Here is a 17,185-nt window from a genome sequence, read left to right on the forward strand (position 1 = left end):
TGCCCACTTCAGCCCCTCTCTTACCTTTATGAAAAAGCTCATTTTTCACACACTGGGGGCTCCTAAAGGCACTGCCCAGAACACACGCCAGCTATTGCACAGCAGCTAATAACATTATTGATGCAGGACACTGAAAAGGTCACAGTTTGCTACAGAGTGTATCTTCTGCACTATTCAGCTGTAAGATCTTAGAAGTTACTAAAATGTTGTGTTTTCAAGGGTAGGATGTAGGGGATGGGGAATAAATGTCCTTTGAGAAGGTGTTTCTAAAGCAAATCTTGAAAATGTTTCAGGAATTCCACAAGGTTCAGAAGGTTGCAAGGGCACACTTAAAATACACAAGGATTTTGAAAAACAAAAAGTATACTACAAACAGCTGAAAAATAGTTTCTTCTTCATTTTAGGAAGCCAACTGATTTGTTGTTCCTTTTATTATGCTTTATTAGCTATTTCCCAGAGGTACCAAAGAACGACTTTCAAAAAACACACATGCACTCCTCAGGGCATTAAAGCAGACCTGGAAAGTACAATTCATCAGGAGCCCTAAGAAAGAGTCAGAGACACACAGATCAGGTGATATATCCTCACCAGGCTCTAAAATCCTGCAGCCTGCAGTTCACTGTGAAAAAAGTAGTTACTAAAGCTAACCTGCCTTGGGAATCAGCTCAAATATCTATAAACAACACACTAGATTTTTTGTTATTTAAAATTAAGTAATATCATGTCATGCATTCATTAACTGTCACAGCCATGGTTTTCTGGACTACAAACAGGCAATTACAATTTTTCCCCAAGTTCCCCAGGTTTATATATTGTATCCAGTGAGAATGGCTCTGAGTGGGTCAGACACTGCAGAGCTCAGACCCAGAGCACTGGTCCTGCTGATGTGTCTGCACATTGGTGTGAATCTGGATTACTGAAATCAATGTCACTGCTGAGGTGCTTGAAGCACAGCAAAGTGCTTGAGCAGGGAATTAAGAGCTTGAACTACTTCCTACTATGCTCATATTACCACCAGTGCATTTTTAGCACGTTCTCTTACCTTCAAAATAGCATGACCCAGTGACAAAATCTGAAGTGTTATGCAACATGAGCTCAAAATGCCAACAGTTTAGGATGAAAATGCACTGCACTCTCCCACATGGAGTTTTAGGTCCAAAACATGGAGGAGCTGAAAGCAGGAGGCCTGACAACAAATTATTTGCAAGGATTTTAGTACTCTCTAATGGCACATCTAATTATCGTACATTGCTCTGTTCAGTCAGAGCCCTTATTGTATAGAGGCACTCCACAGCTGAGAGGTTTTTCACATCCTTACTCTTCTATTTTTGATAAACTAGTTTGGCTCCTAAGAATCTTAATCGAGTTCCTCTGAAATATTCACTAACTAGAACCAGGACTTCACAATTTGCTAATTAATTTCGCATGTTTGATCCATTATTTTAAAATCCAGTGCTGAATGTAGTTTGGCCCTGTCATGCAAATAGGCAGGGAAGGCAAGGTTAAAAAAAACCCACAAACAACACCAAATCCCTAAAAAACCCCAGCACAAAAATGCTTCTGACTCTGACAACTGAATACACGCCATAAACGACCTATTTTATGCAGATATAAATATTTAATATAAAAGTGGGGTTTTTGTATCCTCCAAGTTAGGAATTCACACTCTAATAGGCTGGGTTGATAGTATGTATGTCTTGAACTCAAAACTGAGATTGGAAAAGAAAAACTCTGGGAACACCTTCTGTCAGAAGCAGGGGCTTAGGTTACATTAACCAAGACAGTGTCAAACAGCCTTGGATATTTCCAGCAAGGATGACTCCACAATCACCATGAGAAACCTCTTCCAGTGGTGACTTATTCTCATGGTACACAATTTTTTTCTTACAACACAGTTTGCCCTCCTTGTATCAAGGGTGCCAACTGCATACCTGTTCTGATGGGAGAGGAAAAGGACAATTGTGGTGTGGAAGCAACAAGAAAATGGAAACATCTATGGGAGTGTATTTAGGATTTGCAGACAACTGAGAGAAGATGAAGAAACACACCTGGTAGTATGCAGACTTCAAGGTCTCATTAAAAATTGAAGAAGTTAAATACCAAACCCCAACCCACACCTCTCTAGTGTGTTACTGGGATTGCAGCCCTACATGCTTAAGTTTTCAAGGCAACCCATTCATAAGCAAACAGCATTTCATATCTCATTACAATGGCAGCAGCACATATTAAATTCAGACATACTCCTGGGGGACATCCCCATGGCCAGGAGCAGCAGACAATCTCCATTACTTGTTTGCACAAGGATCTGTGCAATGAGCTGCTGACTCCATCCCATGCACTGTTGGCAGTGACTTTATACACTGCTGACTGCTGTAATTAATGAGTTTTTCATGTGAACAAGATAATCAGCTCTTCTACTGCTGCCATGATGGGTTTTGCCTTTTCTTTTTCTATACCTTTTATGTATTGTCATACTCAAAGCATACATACTCTTAACTCTTTCAGCCTGGTATCTCAGCACAGTCCTGGTATTCTGCTAGGCCAGGAGACCAAACACCCCCACGGCCCCACAGCTGAGGCTGGAGAGCCCTACACTGTCCTGAGAAACCAAGGCCCCCTCTAGAACACATCCTGCAAAGCAGGATTAGACCTGTCTGGGGGAATACTTTAGGACAGGGACATGTCACACTATTCATTCAAGCTTCTCTTTGCGGCACCTTCATTAGATATGCTAATTTGCAAGGTCTGTAAAATTGTAAATGTGATCCACTGTGTGTGTGCATTTCGGTGTATTCCACCTTAATGAACTGTTGCACCATACAGATCCTCATTAAGCACCAAAGTAAAAACCCTTCATCTCTTAACTGTGTCTGCCTCTTAATTTTAGGACCAAGAAACCAAAAACCAAAATAAAGCAAACAGATAGACAAACAAGCACTTTTATCAACTGCTAGAGAAACAGAGAGTAGCACTTTGTCATTTCTCTAGAGTACAACTGACTTCCTCCTTGACTTGTCAAAATCTCAGTGCCTTGAAGACTAAGATTAGCTTGAAAACTGTAACTCACCACAAATGACAACAAAACAACCTGAGATTATGTGTTATTTTTAACATCTCTGCAGCACTTTGGAGACTCTGCAATTGCATTTCAGCACCAAGGCACAATCTTTGGAAAGCGGCTACTTCTGACCTACCCACAGAAGGGATGGTTTAAAAGTTTTCAGTTTATACACATTCACTATCTGGATTATACTGAACATAACTGTAATGTTTCTTACATTTAACATTCCAGGTGCTACCATTAATTATGGTTTACAATACAGTCCATAGATTTTAACACTCCATAACTTAGCACGGTCAGGTGATTCTTTCCACACGCTACCCAGTCTCAAAAACCCCCATGGTCTTCCCCCCAGCACTCCCAACTCAATTACATCAGCCAGTTATTCAGTGAAATGGAATACCAAGAACTTAACAGACTTTCAAATTAAGATAAATGAAACTTTGTATTTATGTTTTGCTGCACTCGTGCCACTCTACATCAGCAGCAAAGTGACCCATAACTCATGTCAGCAACTGAAGTGCGATTCAATGCCAAGAAGCAGCTGTGCTAAAAAAACCCCAAAAAAACAGCCAAAACCCCATACACTTCCTTGCTCAGACCTGCTTCCTTTTTGCATCCTGAGTCTTATGTGACCACAGAAAAATAGAAATATTATCTACGCAGAGTCACCGCAGGAAGGCAGGGCTGCTTCCACCCCTGCTCACAACAGCAACAGCACTGCTGCTTCTTCATCAGCTGCATTACCGGGAAACCACCTCTCCCCTCCTGACTCAGAGCTCCAAACCAGAGCACCTCCCTCAAGTTCCCTGGGCCCCCAGACTCCATTAAAGAGAAAACCATTGTGCACACACAGCAGCTGCAAATCTATCAGGGTTTATCACCAACCTCCAAGATCACGTGCCAAAAAAACATCAGCCCCTGGAACCATCCACAGACACTGGCCTCTCTTTCCCTAGGCCACTGGAAAGTGGCAAGCCCAGGAGAAGGTTAATCCACATCACTAAAAATACAAAAGACAAAAGTCCCAATCAGGTGCCTCTTGGCATCAGAAAACACCATTGCTGACCTCATTTGGCCCATGAAAGCTTTGGAAAGATGAGGACTCTCAGAGCACAGCTGAATGAGAAGGATTAGGAACAATTCCTCTTCATCTTGACAACTGTCAGAGTCCCACAGCCTCCTTCAGAGCTCAGGAAGAATTGTGCAACACAAACACTTCAAAAATGGCAACCTCTTCAGCTGCCCCCATATCTCCCTTTCCCCATTTACTCAACAGAAAAATGACCCTGCATTGAAAATTGGAACACAGACAATGCATCAAGAGGCTCCTATGGAAGAAACACCTCTCATCAAAGGTTATGAAACTAACAGCAGAAGTCTTTGAAAAAAATATTCACTTTCCCCAAACTTAGAGTTTAGTTCTTACTGAACACCCAGGCACAGACCAGCACAGAACTGCTCTGCTCAAGGGAGATGGACCAGCACCAGCCAGCACTCCAGAGCCACAGAGCCCAGCCAGGCAAACTCCTGCAGGTAACAGGAGCAGCAGAGAACTCACAGCAGTGCCATGGCTCAGCAGACCCCAGGGACTTCCCAGTGGCACCTTCAGCCTTCTCACTTCCTCCCAGATGACACTGGCAGCTCCATGATACAAACCATTGCTCTGCTGCCTGAAGGTCCTTAATGATCAGCAGCTCTAGAAACCCTCAGAAATGCTGGCCCTCATATCTGGAGAGCAATTGCTCATGCCCTGCATTGTCATTCTCATCCCTGGCCTCAGGAACAGGCAGGAGAATGGACAGATCTTGCCAGAAATAGCTCATGGGATGTTCAGAAACTTATCTTTCCCAAATGCATTCGGTGGAGATGGTGCAGACACTGGACACAATCTGACCTTCAGCTCCTCAACACTGAGGAGACAAAGGCATGAAAGAGTCAATTCTCCTGATTCCCAGCAAATGCACCATTTCCAACTACTTTCAGTTCTCCCTTACTGTCAGGGAAGACAGTGTTATCACCTCCCATGGCATTATTCTGAATCACCTCTTACACAGGATTGTTCTTTGGATTCCAGCACGTGGAAACCAGGAATTAACTGATAAACTCACCTGTAATTTCAAGAGATAATGAAGCCTAAGTCTCATGAATTCTGGGTGCCATTGGATTTTTTTCACATCTAATTCACACTTTCCAAAGGTTGAAGTTGCCAGTACTGGCATATTTATGTCCTACTACTCCATAAATTGTCAAAAAAATCTGCTGGCTTTTAGTCGGCTATTCTACACAAACCTTTATAACATTTCTACTCACCTCTAGCACTGTCATGTGTACAATTCATACCTCTTCCATTTCATTTTAAAAGACTCTGAAGTGGAACTGGAATAATTCAGCATGAATAATACTCTCCTTCAATAAATCTGTTAAACATGGTTTTCCAAATCTAATGATGAATCCTCAAAATTTTATTTTCATTTTTATACAGTTGCTTATATTAAAATATGAATCATCTTCACAGCCAACAAAGCAATTTAGTAATCCTGAATATAATTTATTTAGCGTGAAATAAGTTTTTCTTTGATTATGTGCAAATTACTATCTGTAGTTTCTGAATGTATGGAAGAATCTAACACCTCAGGAGAATAAAAACACGCTCTAATGATATGAGTAAAGTATATGGATAACAGAGACCACTTTAAAACTTAAATATTTATGATCACAAGCTTATACCAGACAAACTGCAAAATTATTCCAGAATTCCATTTGTTCACTCTAATAGTTCTAGCATTTTATAGATCAGAGGACGTAGTGTACAAAAGTTAAAAACAAAAGTGACTGAGCCTCTCTTCTCATGGCCAGAACTGCAGAAGCAGTGTTCCACTGCAGCTGCCCTCCTCCTGAGAGAACTCCTTGCTCTGGGAGCAAGGCCAGCCCTCGGGAGAAGCCACCAGGCAGCAGCACCTGAGAGCATTCAGGGGGAGCTCAGCGTCTGCAGGAGGATTTCCAAACACACTGAGCCTTTGGGCTGGGTGAAAATCCTTCACAACAGAGAAGAGCTGACTGCTGAGTGTGGAATGTGCATTTTGCATCTGTCCAGCTTGGCTGTCCCCATCAGCAAATTCAACAGCAGCTTCCACCACCATGCTCCACCAGGAGCAGCTCCATCCCCAGCAGAACACCCCACTGCTCACACAGATCTGTCTGACCAAAGTTTAACCATTTGTTTCACCTCATTAGGGGTGTGCTTGCAGGGAGCTGGGGTCACACACAGCCCCTCAGCCCTCCAGTGCAGGATGCACAGGCACAGAGGCTCCCCCTCTCCCAGTGCCTTCCTCAGGTGTCCCAGCCAGTCCCAGTGCAGAACGAGCAGAGACTGAACCCACCCCATTCCCAGAGCTGCCAGACCCTGGTCTCTGGCATGCTCAGTGGAGAGCAGCCTTTGGGAGCAATTTTAAATTGTCACTGTCAATATTTCTTGCACATTTTGGCAGCTAACATTCTAATGAGCTACATGATGGCTCAAAACATTTTCTTTTGCAGCAGAGAAGCAAACTATGTTGCTCCTTCCTGCTTCTGCCATGATTAAGCAGCTGTTTCATACTCAACAATCATAAAAGATGACTAGATTGAAATTTTTCTTTCCCAATACAAAATTAACCCAGACACAAAAAGAAAGTCAACTATTTCACAGAACATTCAGGAGGTTTGGGATCTTTTTACAGGTAAAAACCAACAGCACCTCTAAATCTCTCTTGGCTTCTAATCTGTCCATGTGAGCCCCTGAGTATGTATTTTTAATTCAGTAGTATTAAAAGCAGTATCTGAATGACAATCTAGAAATAACACAGACTTTACCACCACAAAGACTTACATGAGAAAGATCCATAAAAATAAGAATAAAAAAATGGTAGCATGGGAAAAGAGAGACTTCCCAGAATTGCTCCTGCAAAGCTTCTTCCAGAACCTATAGCTTCAAAGGGAAAGTAAAACATGATCACAGCAGATCTGCACCAGAGGATGGACACCCAAATGCAGCAGGTGTTAAGTGCCCTGGAGAAAGAAGAACAGTGCTGCACTGCTCCTCCAGGACCCTTGTGCACTTTTCCACAGAGGGATCACTGCACCAAGAGCCTGCACACACACAAGGACTTGCCAAGCAGGGCCTTGTCAGCAGCGGGACCTGGGGAGAAGCAGCACCAGACAGATTTATTCCAGCCCCTTCTGCTGCACCTCCAAGGGCTCAGCAGCACAGCTTTTCCTTCCTCTGCCTTCATTCTCAAAATGGGAACCTGGCTCTCTGTTTAATCACAAATATCTCCTCTTCTTAAATCACTTTTAGGGAAGGTTTCACAGTGAGAGAACACTTTTCTAGGCTTGTTGTTACAACTAAAGTGTGCCTGGTACACAGTGCTGTGCTGTGCCAATGTTAATTGCTGCAGTTTCGTGTTTGGTGGTTCTGCTTTGATACCACAGTGACAAAGCAGTGTGACAGGTAATGACAGAAATCAAGGACTTCATTGCCTCCTGCAGAGCAGGGCTAATTGACACCTCTGTCTGGAACAGCACTGCTGTCTGAGTTCTGAACTTCGCCCAAGCCAGGCCAAATTTAGCCAGCACTGATGTAAATTTCTGCCAGACACCTTTTAAATAATTTTGAAAAAGAGAAAATAAGAACAGAGCAGAGGGAAGTTAGTACAAAAGCCGTTTATGTGACCTGTGGCAGCAAAGAGACATGACAACAGGACAGAAGGAAGGGCCATGGAATTTCACAGGTAGTACATTCTGCATTATGCAGAAAAGAGAGCAAGACAAACCAGGCTAGTACTGGAACAATTGTCCACCTTCTTAAATGGTGCTCACTTCTGCTTTAGGTAATACAGCTTTATCAAGATCAGCATCCTAAATGAAAGAGGGATCCAAACCTTGTAGACTTGTCCATATGTCCCATTTCCAACAACCTGCACCAGTTCAAATATTCCCGCAGGATCCTGCAAGAAACAGAATAAATAACATTACTTGGATTACAGCAACCACTTCATAACAGAAATTAACTGTACAACACTAAAATGAAATATCTGAGGCACATCTCCTAATGTGTTACACACTAAAGGGAAATTGACAAATCACAGGGTAAGAAATGCATGAATATTTATGTTTTCAATCAAGTTTCACAAAACTCTGTATACAAAACAACTCGGTGGAGATTGGCAGGATGGTACTACAGCAAATACAACAAATAAATGAAGGTGTGTGAAAAATACTAGATTTCAAATGTAGACTCAGCTTACAGTAGGACAAGAAGAAACTCCAGGTTCCAGGCCTTACCACACTGAGCTAGCCTTGAGGCTGAGCTGCTGTGCTCTGCTGTGAAACACTTGGTATGAGCAATGCAACAAAGGAAAAAACCTAAAGAGCAGAATTGAAAAATTACAAGATAAAGCACCTGAGCCCAGTTACCTTAGAGAAGGGAAATGTACCAAATCAGGCAACCTGAACTTACAGACAGGCCGAGAACACTCAACTCCTGTTCTGCAAACATAACAGAGTGAATTTGACTGAGGATTGAACTCTTGGCTTTGAACCCAAACTAGATTGCTGTTAATTTACATAAGAGACTAATGAGTCAGGTGATCAGCCTACCATTCCACATGAACCAACTTCCACCCTCGTGCTGCAGCCCCTCGGGCTCAGGCAGCCCTCTTGTTGCAAGGCATGGGCAATGCTCACTCCTGAGCAACTAAGTACATTAAAAAATCTGATACTTCAGTTAAAACTCACTTGAGCGATTTATTTAAAACCATTAAGAACTCAGGAGATCAGTTTCTTGGTTTCTGGCTAAGCCATTCATCACTCTGCTCATTTCTTGCCATGGTATCACTGAGAGTGATATATTTTATATAAAATATTATTAACTCCATATGTCAGTTTTACCACATCTGTTTCAGCAATCTATCATGTCAGTTAATGCCTATTGGTACTGCTGAGGGATGTGATACAGAAAACATTATCTCAGAAGTACAATTTCCATGCCCCTGGTTGCAAAACATCCTTTTTTAAAGAGGTATCAAAGTTCTCTCCACTCCACTTATATGTTAATCTTTTAATATAAGTAATTCTTTCTTCATATTGGATATGGAAATGTTTACCTTGGCAAAACCCCAGTGGAAACACACAGGCTTTTTTTTTTTTTTTTTCTGAGCAGATTCTGCCTTTATTGGCCCAACTGTCATGATAAATGCCAAGAGCCTTCAGAGCAACACAGCCCAGACTTCCATAACTGAAAGTACTAATGAGTTAATTTCATTTTAAGTTAAATGAGTTTTAATCTTAAACTTCCTGGACTGTCAATCTTACAAGACTTTTTTTTTTTAATTTAAAAAAGCAATGCGTAAATCAGATCAAGATGACTTCTGACCCAGTCAGTCTGTGTCTTTTTTCCTCTGTCACTTATTTTAAAACAAGTCAGTAAGCCTTCTAGACTTAAACCCCCATTCCAGAAGTCCTCACTAAAAAGGAAATCAATGGGAACACTCACATATGGATTTAAGCACAGGCATAAGAATGCCTACAAGACTGGATCTCACTGAAGTTTTCTTTGCTTTCTTCTCATTTCCTCATTTTATGTTTTGACTAGTCTGGATATAAACAAACGCTTTACTTCAGTGGGGCTGAAGTCAGCAAATAAACCATTGCTACTGCTAAAGCAATGGTTTATTTTGTACCACTGGTGGGTGGTACAAAACCTCTGCTTCACGTGCAACCTCTGCACAGAACTGTGCTGTGGGCAGCTCATGCTCCAGGCAGTGAAACTCACAGCAGCTCTCCAAGGAACTCTCCAGTAAAGGGCTTCCATGCATAATATCCACTGCACTCCATGGGAAGCACGAGCAGCACCCTAATTCATCACCTCTGCTGCAGAAAGCAGCATTGCTGAATTAAGAAGTGCCCACAGTGCACAGAAACCCAGGGGAACCTAAACTACATTTTCAACTTGGACTTTCCAACTGCATCTCTCACTTAAATGTGTTCTGTCTTCACTCTTCTTCTCTAAGCTTATTTATTATGCAAATATAGCAATTTAAGTGCCTCAAAATTAGCTTATCTTTCCTCTTTCAATAAATGTAATTCTGATTCAGCATCCTAATAGTTTGCTTGTAAAGGCTTCTGACAGTCCAGGAAAGACCTTAACAATTACCTAAATAAACATTAGCATTAAAGTGAATACAGTGCAAATCCCATCCTGCCCTTGCTAGCAAATTGAGCATTAGCACCTCAAGCCTCCACAGGTCTGAGTGCAGCCAAACACTTTGCCATCTCTCTTCTTTTAATCAGGACACCACAGTGAACCAAGCCTTGTTAAGAGTCATAAAGGATATTAATCTGGGCTCTGCTCCTTGGATTGCCTTTGTTTGCTTGGATATCAGCACTGCATTGTTTGCTGGCATTGTTCACAATGGGCCACCTTCCTAATTGTCTTGGAGTCACATATCAGCACTGCTGTAGTGCTTCCTCCCAGCTACCACCTGAGGCCATGCTCCAGCTCACCCTGCACCAGCCAGCCCCTGCCCAGCTGCTAGATTCCCTTTGACAGATGCCAAAACACCAGCCTGAGCATTCATCACTCCAAGGTTAATTGCCACCATCCATGGTACCATATGGTGACCACCTTGATTTCCCTCCAGACACCTGCAGCACACTCAGAGAGCAGAGCAAGACTGCTGGCCCAGAGGCAGCCAGGCCACGTCCATGTCCTCTGCAAGGCAGAGTGAAAAGCAACAGGAGCGTGACCAAAATGCACTTTTCACATCCCTGCAGCTCAAGAAGATCCAGGTGTCTGAAGCACAAGTTCTTCCACAGCGCCTCTGGAGCTCAGCACCTAATGCAGAGTTCAGGGGCTTTTTAGCCTCTGGCTGCCCTGGTGAACCCAGCAGTGTGAGGAAACCATAGGCTCCTTTCATTCCAGGGAAAGGGGAGAGCCCTGCTGAACACCCATTTGGAGGGGAGCAGGGCAATCTCAGTTTGAAAATGACTCCACTCACAATTGTGGGAGGCTGGAGCACAGCACCAGGCAGCCCCTGCTGGCCCTAGGAACTCCTCAGACACAGCAAAGGCAAGGCACCCATCTTTAAATAATTCCCACAGCTCACCTTCACCTGCCTCCCATTTCCTACTTAGCACAAACCCCAAACTAAGGCTGCTGACGTGCTCTAAGGGGTTTCTTCCAAAACAAGACATTTATCCCTCCCCCTGTGGAGACTGAAATTCACAGTGCTCTCAGCCTTTGGAGGCTGTGAATCAGATGGTTCTGTCACAAAGCCTGCTGTCTGCTTTGCAGAATGACTCCTTTACAAACTCACACTATTTCCTTATTTATTTAAGGAGATGAGATTCATCTGCTAAAGCCCTAAAGAAGAACTTCCATTATTTTGCCTTACACCTCATAGCAGAGCCAGATTAAACTTCTGTTTGCTTAGCCAGAAGCCTTTTGCCATCCTTCCTAACTTCACTGTCCCTGCTGCTTTTCCTCTTTCTACCTCCAGTCTGGAACACCCATCTCACCATGTGAGCATCGCAGAGGCTTCTCCCAGCCCTCCTTCTTTTTTTCCCTGATATTTTTAGAAAGTGCTTTGGTTTTGCTGTCTGGGGATGACTGCTTTTTGCCACAATTGAACTCTTCCCTCCTCTTCTGTCGAGAGCGCTCCACAAAAGACCTGCCTGGGCTGGACGGGCTGCTCAGTGGTCAGCTCCTGTGTAAAAAGGGCAAGTGCAACTCGGGGCATCACACGCAGCCCTGCCACCGCTTTGTGGATGTGGAACACTGACAGCACTGCTTTTAACGTGGCCAAAGTGTGGTTTACATTAAAAACGTAAGAGGATAACAATAAAAAATTCAAACTAGGTGAATGCTGACTGTTTTAGCTTGGGGAAAGAAGGGGGGCATAAAAGATCCCGAACTTCACTAACAACAAAAAGGCCACACAAGCCAAACCATCACATATATATTTTCTTCCAGAAGCTCCTAGTTGCCCATTTGTTTTCTCTTCGCAGCACTCAGAACATCTGTAGGGATCAGGAATTATTTGCTCTCCGGGCAGGGGAAGGAGGCTCGGCGGTGCGCGCTCCGAGCCGGGCGGCGCAGCGCTCCGCGGGACCCCGCTCCAGCCAAGGGAGCCGGGGGCTGCGGCACCGGGAGAGCCCCGAGGCTGCACCCGGAGCCCCTCGGGCATCTGCGGGCACGGGCAGCATCGCCCCGCCGTCCCCGTGCCCCGGTCCCGCACACGCCGCGGAGGCGAGGAGCGGGGCCGGCATTCCCGAGCCCGGCATTCCCGGGTAAGGCATTCCCGGGTCCGGCACTCCCGGGTCCGGCACTCCCGGGTCCCCCCGCCGCCGTCCTTACCCGCAGCGCCGCCAGGTCGATGCCGTCCAGGCTGCGGGCCATGGCTCCGAGCTAACGGTGCCGCCGCCGGCCCCGCCGCGCCCCGGCGAGCCGGGCATGCCCGGCCGGCCCCAGCGCCCGCCCCGGCCCGGCCCGCCGCCCTCCGCCGCCAACTTCAGCGGAGAGAGCAGCTCGGGGAAAAAGTTTGCGAGGAAGTGACGTGCGGCGGGGTCGGGGCCACCTGCCGCCCGGGCCCCCAGGCGCTCCCCGCGGGGCGGGAGCGGGGATCGCCTCTGGAGCACGGGATATGGGAGTTCCCCTGCGCGCACCGCCCCGCGCGGGGCCGGGCCGGGAGCGGGGATGCCTCCCGGCGCTGCGCTCCCGCACGCCGCTAGCCAAACCCCAAAACTCCCCAAAACTGCAGTGGCAGCGTCCAAGGAGGAGGATTTGATACACACACGGCTGAGACACTACCAGCCCCTTCCCCTCGGTGACGGGCGCTGCGAACACGAGGCCGGGGGATACTCCCAGGGATGCTCCCAGGGATGCTCCCAGGGACACTTCCAGGGATGCTCCCAGGGATGCTCCCAGAGATGGTCCCAGAGATGCTCCCAGAGAGGCTCCCAGGGATGCTCCCAGGGACGCTCCCAGGGACACTCCCAGACATCATCCCAGGGATGCTCTCAGGGACGCTCCCAGGCCGGGCTCAGCCCGGGCCCCAGCCGAACGAGGGCAGCGGCCGCTCGGCCAGCCCGGCCCGCAGGCACACCCTGCCCCTCAGAGCCGCCCTTCCCCTGTGACTGGGACCGCAGGAAGAACACGGAGTGTGTATCAGGCGCTGGAAGGCTTTGTGGGTATTCTTGGGCCTCGCCTTTAAAGACAAATATCAGTGGAAATGCACATTTCTGAGACAAAGCACTTAAACATTCTCAGGGGATGTTCAGGGCGCTGTCCCCTCGCAGAGAGCAAGCAAAGGGGCTGAAATTCTCAATCCGTTCTTCCACAGTTGCAGACATAAAATCAAGACGAAGTGGTTGAAGTGTCTTTGGGGCTATCAGCACACCAGGAGCACTGCAATGCCAGCAGCGAGGGGCAGTGTTGTAATAAAGGCGTTTGGCAATTTCCTTGAAAGAAGTGCTGATGTATCACTCAGCTTCAAAGTATTCTTGTACAACAGCCCACACTGGGTACATTATCGCTAATGTGACCCTGAGTTTGTGCTCTCTGCCTGCCTGCAGGCCAGCATTTGGAGGCACTGCTAAAGAGTTGAGGCCAGTCGCTGCATTAAAGTGTAAATTTGTTGAAGAACTAAACATGCAATGCAGCAGAAATCCACACACAGCAACAGCCCAGCCCCCTGCTCTCCCCTGGGCAGCATTTAGAAAATTCTGGCCCTCCTGTCACCTTTGTCAAAGCTAAGCCAGGGCTTTGCTCCCCATTTGAGCCTTCCTGCCTTACATAAATACATCATTAGCCTTTTTGCTTGTGTTATTTCTCACAATCCCTATTTATCTCTTCTCTCTAACCTTCAGGCTGTCCTTTGTCTCCTGCCACTTTCCACTTCCTTCCTGCCTCCCAGTGAGAGCGGGTGTGAAACTCCCGACTGCTGTCTACCCAACGCCCTCTCTCCCTCTCCATCTCCTAGATCCTTTGCTGAAATTAATCCTGCCTGCCTTGCTCAGCTCTGATGAGTTCTCCAACTTGAGGATTAGTTTCCACTTAACAGAAATCTCTACCCAAAATGAGAAGTATTAAAGTGTTTAGAAGTACAACACGTCTTGTAGTATTTTTGCAGGCAGGTCTCACTATCCCTGCTTTGTGCTTTTACCACATTTCACTGCCTCAGCCCTGCACCCTGCTGGGAGTTTCTGTGGGTGCTCCAGTCCCACTCACACCACTGCAGGCAGGGCTCTGAGCAATTCTTCCCCTGCTGCTGAGGAAGGCAGAGCATCATTTCTTCTTCAAGGCCTTGCAGGTCTAACAGAAGCCACAGCTGCTTTTGTCACCAATATTTACAGGCAGATCTGTTGAGGCTACAAATGCCACCAGGACAAGGGTACTTTACATAGCAGAACCAGATTTACAAGGCCTGATTTCTTCACCAGCTTGCTGACTGGTTCTACAGACACAGAAATGTGCTCCAGGTGTCCCCCACGGCCTCGTGCCCTGCTCTGGCAAATCCTTCCCAAAGCCCTGACCAAACAGGGTGCTTGTGCTGCTGCTGACCTGTGAGCAGCCTCTCCCACCTTGCTCTCCTGCATGAAGCTGTGTGGCAGAGTAACTCCTGGGAATCAGAAATTCCATGCATTAGTGCAATTTTTAATAAAGCCACATTCACATTACCAATAATAAAAAAATGAACAGGTTCCATTAATAATAAATTCAATTTTAAAAATACCAAACAACCAAAGCATAACAAACACAAGAGACAATCAAATGCTGTCTGTACAGCTTTCCTCTCCAAGAGCCATATTCAAAACCCTGAAGACAAATTCAGCAACCACAGACCCAAACATAAAATCCTTTCAAATGTCTATGTGCATGCAAAGGATGTTTTGTATTAAAAGGGAAGTGCAAGAATGAAGGGGAAAGAACTTCCTTTGTTTCAGCAAAGGAAATGCCATTGTACCCCAGAAGTACTGGGCTAATTCTGAGCTCTTCTGTCATCATTCTAACACAGATTTTGGTCCACAATAATCCTACCAAGAGTAATTGCCCCTGCCAGATGTGACACTCAGTAAAGGAAGAGAGTGTTTAAAGCTGAGGCTCAAACTGACATGCTGGCTTGTTTCCTCTAGCTTTGTTTACATTGGGTCTTAGCTACAGGTGTGAAGCTAGCAGAGAAATAAACAAGATAACTCATAAGATAACAAGATTTCTGGTCTACAGGAAATAAACAGCTTCTTAAACTGTGGGCTTGGCCGGAAAAGGACAAACTGATTCTTTTCAGCATTCTGTTCTCTGAACTGTAAATTCAGAAAAAATTATCATTCAGAAAATCTTCAATACACACGATCATTTTATTGGAATGCTCACCCAGATGGTGCTCAGGGAATGGACATCCCTGCCACCCCCACTGCTGTGGGAACAGCCAGGCTTGGCAGCTCCTGCCACATCTGTGACCCCAGAGCCAGCCCTCTGCATGCACTCCCAGCATTTCCAGGACACAAATCCAACATGGAGCTCAGGAGCCCCAAAGCTACAGAGGAAGGAGATGAATCCCTCCTCAAGCTTCTGGGTTCCCCTGCTCCCAGCCTCGTGGTGCAGAGCCATCCCAGTGTGCCAGCCTTTCCCAGGGCTTCTGTCTGCAGCAGCTCCCCAGCACCTGCACCAGTGTCAGACAGCATCTCCATGAACTCCAGCTTTCCCTGGCCCTGAAACACTCCCTGAGAGATTTCTTTGGCTGGAAGTTTTCTGAACCTGCATGGTGCCCGTGCCTGAGGCACCTGATCGGATTGATGCTGACACCCCAACGCCAGCACTTTTCTCCCAGAATAAAAATACTTCACCAAATTCTCAATTACTTTTGGCTTTTATATGAACTAGAGATTTTAGACATCTCCTTAGTGTTTCTTTAGGGGACAGCCCTTGGCTGGCTAGGGTTACACATTAAAAATCTTCAAAGTCCTGTGCACAGCCTGGATATGTCTGGACGCTGGTTTGGAAGCAGTCACACCATGCCAGGAGCACTATTTCATGGCCACAGAAAAGCAGAGAATACTTTTATCAGGTCACACCTTGGAGAATACCAGGATAACTCAGTGCAGCTGCTGCAAAATGTATTTGGACTGCAAAGGGAAGGTTTGAGTTTCAGGCCATGGACGTCTACTTACATTCCAATTTAGTTAAAAGATGCAAAAAATATGAACTAGCAACATAATCCACTTCATATCTTCAGCATTCCTGGGACCCATCCCTACAGTGCCTGGAAATCACAGTAAAGTGTCGTTGTTTTCAATGCATTGTTGGATTGTGCTCTGAATATTTCTTGTGCTTTCTCCTATTTGAACTAAAGAAAATTCCCACTTCATTCCAAACACATTAAGGCTGAGCCAGAAAGTCATACTTAAACCTGAATCTGTCTTCAGATTTCCACTTTGCAGAGACTGCTGCACTAGGATCAAGAGACAGAGTTGCTATCCTGAGTAAACTGGAAATACCAGAGGTCCAGACAAACAAACCAAAACAGTAATTTCCCGTACAGTACTCAGAAGCACATACAGTAGTTTTCAGCTCTTTAAAAATTAAATAACTTTTTTTCTGTTCCTGGCAAACATGCTAGTTCAGTTTCACAGGATATCCAAAATGAGACCAAGCAGCTTCCTTCCCAAAGGATTCCTGAGTGGACAGGCAAGCTGGAAAAAGTGCCTCTGACTACTGTAATCCCAGCCAGGATGTCCGCCTCATTTCCCAAGGCTAAAACTCAATGTATAGGTCTCCCACAAAACCTTTGCATTGCTCCAAATGCCGCTCACTGGGACTTTGGCTGGAGTTTATTTTCTTTGCAGTGGTAGCCAGAGAAGGCAGCCCGTGCCTGGCTGTCCCCACACACAGCTCGGGGAGCAGGAGGAGCCCAGCACTTCACAGCCTTGCTCCAACCCAGCCCTTTGGAGTTTCTCAGGGAAACCAGTGGTGCCCTGGAGGTTTCCAGTTTTCCCTCAGCCCAGCACACAGCCCTGCTGTCCCTGGGAACAGCCACCCCAACCCTCCCAGGGACAGGAGTCGTGTCCTCTGTAAGGATGGATGGT

The 17,185-nt window shown here is 45.9% G+C and overlaps 1 protein-coding gene across 9 annotated transcripts in view; it reads right to left on the reverse strand.

The window, feature by feature from the left end:
• NRK (Nik related kinase) overlaps positions 1-12,673 on the reverse strand; it is an 87,409-nt gene extending 74,736 nt beyond the window's left edge. For 4 of the 9 annotated variants that reach the window (XM_064426707.1, XM_064426706.1, XM_064426710.1 and 1 more), the window contains exons 1-2: positions 9,208-9,309; positions 7,984-8,049 (exon numbers count right to left, since the gene is read on the reverse strand). In XM_064426707.1, the coding sequence (XP_064282777.1) occupies positions 7,984-8,049; positions 9,208-9,291 (150 nt within the window). In that variant the 5' untranslated portion in view covers positions 9,292-9,309. Of the gene's footprint in view, positions 1-7,983; positions 8,050-9,207; positions 9,310-10,332; positions 10,399-11,100; positions 11,164-12,458 lie in introns of those variants that run through there. The other 5 variants (XM_064426705.1, XM_064426709.1, XM_064426708.1 and 2 more) reach the window with 5 other exon arrangements.
• Between the last annotated feature and the right edge of the window lie 4,512 nt (positions 12,674-17,185).

Source organism: Passer domesticus, chromosome 7 (assembly GCF_036417665.1).
Source record: "Passer domesticus isolate bPasDom1 chromosome 7, bPasDom1.hap1, whole genome shotgun sequence".
NCBI classification, from domain to species: Eukaryota; Metazoa; Chordata; class Aves; order Passeriformes; family Passeridae; genus Passer; species Passer domesticus.